At 64.7% G+C, this 4,049-nt stretch overlaps 1 protein-coding gene across 2 annotated transcripts in view; it reads right to left on the minus strand.

The window, feature by feature from the left end:
• Nucleotides 1-335: 335 nt before the first annotated feature.
• The window catches only part of LOC144236018 (three prime repair exonuclease 2), a 29,349-nt gene continuing 25,635 nt past the window's right edge, over nucleotides 336-4,049 (minus strand). The window contains exons 1-2 of one of the 2 annotated variants that reach the window (XM_077769620.1): nucleotides 1,915-3,989; nucleotides 336-1,387 (exon numbers count right to left, since the gene is read on the minus strand). In XM_077769620.1, the coding sequence (XP_077625746.1) occupies nucleotides 643-1,353 (711 nt within the window). In that variant the 5' untranslated portion in view covers nucleotides 1,354-1,387; nucleotides 1,915-3,989 and the 3' untranslated portion in view covers nucleotides 336-642. Of the gene's footprint in view, nucleotides 1,388-1,914; nucleotides 3,990-4,049 lie in introns of those variants that run through there. The other variant, XM_077769619.1, reaches the window with a different exon arrangement.

Genomic DNA, 4,049 nt, shown 5'->3' on the forward strand with positions numbered 1-4,049 from the left:
CAGACTCGGGACCTAGGCCCGTGTTCCTAAGGCCCTGTGCACTCATTTCTTGGGCCTCCAGGGTGACAACGCAGGGAGGGGATGAGAGCCGAGACAGCAGTAGACCAGCCAGGGAGGAAGCCCGTGGCTCGGGACCACAGCCTCTGCCTGTCAGCCCCCTGGACGAGCCTGTGAGCACCGACTGCTCCGCCACCCGCCCACTGGGCTTATGGAAGGCTAGGCCACAAGGAGGCGGCCCCAGGGGGCTCCGCTCCAGCCCCCGGCCCAGCTCCTGGCCTGCTCCCTCTGGGCAGGGCGTAGAGGGAAAGTGGAAGCTCAGCTGGTGAGTAGTTGTTGTTTATTGAGATGCCAGGTGAGGGGTAGGAGCCTGCAGCAGCAAGCCCCTGGAGCACAGGCCAGGGCTCGGGCTGCGAGGAAGCTCCGGGGCTACAAAGTTGGGCAGGCCCGGGCAGGGAGAAGGCCCGGAAGGCACGCAGGCCCGGGGCTAGCCGGCTCCGAGGACGGGGACAGGGACAGTGGGACACCAGTCCACGACCAGCTCCAGGCCTCAGAGCCTGACTGAATGGTCAGAGCTGGCGCTGCCCATGGTGCTGGGGGTGGGCCTCATGCCCCTGGGTGGTGGCATCACCGACCCGCTGGCATTCAGGCTTCAAGGCTCGGACCGTCAGGCGGCACATACATGGGTTCAATGTGGGCCCAGCTCCGGGCCTGCTCGTCTGCCCAGCCAAGCAGCTCAGCAGCCCGGTGCAGGAAGACCATGAGCAGGGTGTGCACGTCACCCTCAGCTGAGTGGGCTGCACACGGCTCGGCCTGGAAATAGCGGCGGAAGAGGCTGCCCAGGCTGTAACCTTTACAGCCCTGGGCCCGGGTGCCATGGCTGTGGGCACGGTCCAGGCCCCGAAGCGCAGGCAGCGTATCCAGGCAGACGGTGTCCGGGGGCAGGTGGGCGCCCAGGCGCCGCAGCTCTGTGCACAGCAGGGGGAAGTCATAATCAAAGCCATTGTGGGCCACGAGGCAGATGGGGCCCTCTTGGCGGCTCAGGAAGGCCTGTAGAGTCCGCACCACGGCGTCGTCAAAGCCCGCCTTCCGGCACCGGGCCAGCCTGTCACTGCTCAAGCCGGTGATCTCACTGGCCTTGGCGGTGAAAGGACGCTCTGGGCTCATGCACAGCGTGAGTTTGTCCAGGACTCGGGGCAGCACGGGGACACCAGACTCATCTCGGTCTGGGTTCTCCAGGGAGGAGCGGTGCACAGCAAACAGAGATATCTCGGCCACCTCGGGATCTATATTGGGGAGCCCAGTGGCTTCCAGATCCAAGAAGATGAAAGTCTCAGCCCGGGGCACCTCGGACATGGTGATGTGCTCACAGGGACAGCAGAGCCTAAAGCTGCCAGAGCAAGAGGCACAAAACCTGAGGGCCAAAGTGATGGGGATGCCTGGGCCCAGCCACACACAGCCAACCCCATGGCCACTGCTCCAACCCCTTTGTCGAGGGTGAGGCCTCCTAGGGCCTCGTGACCCTCTCCATTCTGTGCCCCAGTCCCTCCCTGGCCACCATCACTGCTACCAGCTAGTAAACAGCAAAAGGTAGGCCTGACGTGCCCAGATCCCAGCCCAGAGGCCTCTGCTGCCTGCCTCCAGGCACAGAAGAGGCAAAGCGCGGCAGGTCCATGTCATCAGGGACCAGGGATGTGCCAGCGCAGGATAGCATTTTCACTGAGACACCTTAGCTAGGAGCCTCAGGCACAGCACCCTGGGCCTGCAACCCTAGGGTCAGCTGTCAGGAAACAGGCAGCCAAGCCTCCCGTCTGGCCTCCTCTGGCTTCTCCCTTGTGCACAGGTGCCTTCCCCAACCTGGCCACCTGTGTCTGGGCTCCCGGCAGCTGTCCTCGCCAACCCTGCTGGCCGGCTTACCTGGGGCGGGTGCTGGCCGGCCTCCTGGGCTGCTGGGCACCTGTCTCCACACAGGCTGCTCCAGGCGGCCTTTAATCAGTGGCCATGGCCCGCCCCCAGCCGCCTGTTGGGCAACGAGGAGGCCTAAGGCCGCAGGACCTGTGCGGCTGGCTTGCCACCCCCTCGCTCACTCACAGCTGCCGAGACATACGCCCCATGTTTACAGATTGGAAAGCAGGCTCCCGGGCCACACGCAAGGCTCCCCACAAGCTGAGCCGTGGGCTGGAGGAACATGTCATCACAGGCACGCGGAGCAAACGCAAGCCTTCCATCCAGCCTTGCTTCCAAGTCTGAGCAAGGCCAGGACACAGCAACCAAGCTGAGGCCCCTCCCACCAAGGGGGCAAGTCTTCCTCTCCAGCGCACCACTCCACCTGGGTCACAGGGGACCCAGTGGCCCCTCGTGAGGGCAAAGTGAGCCCAGGAGTGGCAAAGAGGTGCTTGCACAAGCCAGGCTCAGCCAGTAAAGGGAAGGGCGCGCTCAGGATGGGACCTGGGTGGTCTTGGGGTGGCCTCCGCGCTGCCTGGCTATGGCTCACACGTCTCACAAGCTCGTCCCCACCAGGAAGGGGAGATGGCATCTGTTTCACAGGTGCAATGACCCATAGTAAGTAAGAGACCCTTAGCAGAGGCTGCCAGGAAGGAGGAAGAGAGGCGAAGCCCGACCTGGCAAGTCAGGCGGGCTCCAACTGAGCCAAGGCGACCCCACCAAGTGACGAAGGGGTGGGGGTACGAGACTGCCTCAGCAGCACCCCCAGCCCCAGGAGCACGGGACTGGATGTGAAGCCCAGCGCCACCCAACCCAGGCTCTAGGGCCTTCCCAGCCCACCTGGCTCAGTCAAGGGTAAAGGGCACATTCAAGATGAGTAGAGAGCAAGAAGGCCCTTTCCTGGCCAGGAAGTGGGTGGCACCATCCTGAGGCTCTCGTTCTGGGGCAAGATATGCCAGCCCTTGGTGGTGGGTGCCCACGGGCCCCGCCTCCCACCAGGGCCACGGGGAGGCAACCAAGATGCTGGCCGCGGCCTGCCTCCCACAGGCCTTCAGGAGTCCCTTGGCCTGTGAAGCTGCTGGTGCAACTGGGCAATGGTGACCCTAGGCCCACCCGTCCTTCCTCCCACAGCAGCCTCCTCGTCTGGAGCAGCCACAGGGAGGCTGAGGAAGAGGAGGCGCGGGAGCAGGTGAGCTTCGCAGCCGGGGGTGGGGGGGGCCTGCGCAGTGGGCCACGAGTTTAGAGGGAGGCCCCTCCGGGAGTCCCTTCCGGCCTGCCACGGGGCTGAGGGAGGCAGAGGCCCCACCAGTTGTGCCTGTTCCCATGCTTGGAGGGAGGGAGGTGGCCGTGACAGGCACACTGCTCAGGGAGATACTGGGTCACCCTGGGAAGCCCAGAGAGCAGCTTCCTGGACAACCAGTCAGGCCACTGGCAAGAATTTCCCAGGCCGGCGCAGGGAGCCCTGGGGAGGGAGGAGGAAACACGTGCCCCGCCCCCTCGATTTCAGACGCGCTGGGTGCCGGAGGCTGGGCCCACGGTCTGCAGGGAGTCCTCATGTGGGACCCCGAAGCCAGTCACGGTGGAGATGGCAGTGCGGCAGTCGGGTGCCACAGTGAGGTGGAGACTTCTGGGGCTTTGTGTCCCCAAGTTTCACCAGGTGGGGACAGGGGCAAGAACAGAAGCGATGGGAGCTGCTTTGAGGCAAATAGGGAGGGAGAGGGCACGGCTAAGGCCGCCTGGGACGGCAGGAAGCCCATAGCCCGGGACCTGGGGCACCATCACGGGGAGAAGGGCGGACTGAGCAGTGGGGAGCCCCGGCCCCCTCAGCCTCAGCCAGACAGCAGAGAGGAGGAGGAGGTCGGGAGGCGGACTTGGAACCCGAGCTTTCCTTTCTGTCCAGCTCAAGTCTGCCCTCTTCCTCCTTCTGTCCCAGGCGGATGACAGGGCTGCTCCCGCAGAGGACGGGGCAGTGACTGCTTCTCCTGTCAGGGCTGGCCCTGCGCCACCCCCGCCCCCACCCCCCTGCTCCTCAGGGCAGAGCTTCCTGCCCCCAGACTACTGCACGTCTTTCAGACTGTCATTGAAGATCTTGTATTTCTCAGTTAGTT

The sequence above is a fragment of the Crocuta crocuta genome, unplaced genomic scaffold, assembly GCF_008692635.1.
Source record: "Crocuta crocuta isolate KB4526 unplaced genomic scaffold, BGI_CrCroc_1.0 scaffold978, whole genome shotgun sequence".
In the NCBI taxonomy this organism is placed as follows: domain Eukaryota; kingdom Metazoa; phylum Chordata; class Mammalia; order Carnivora; family Hyaenidae; genus Crocuta; species Crocuta crocuta.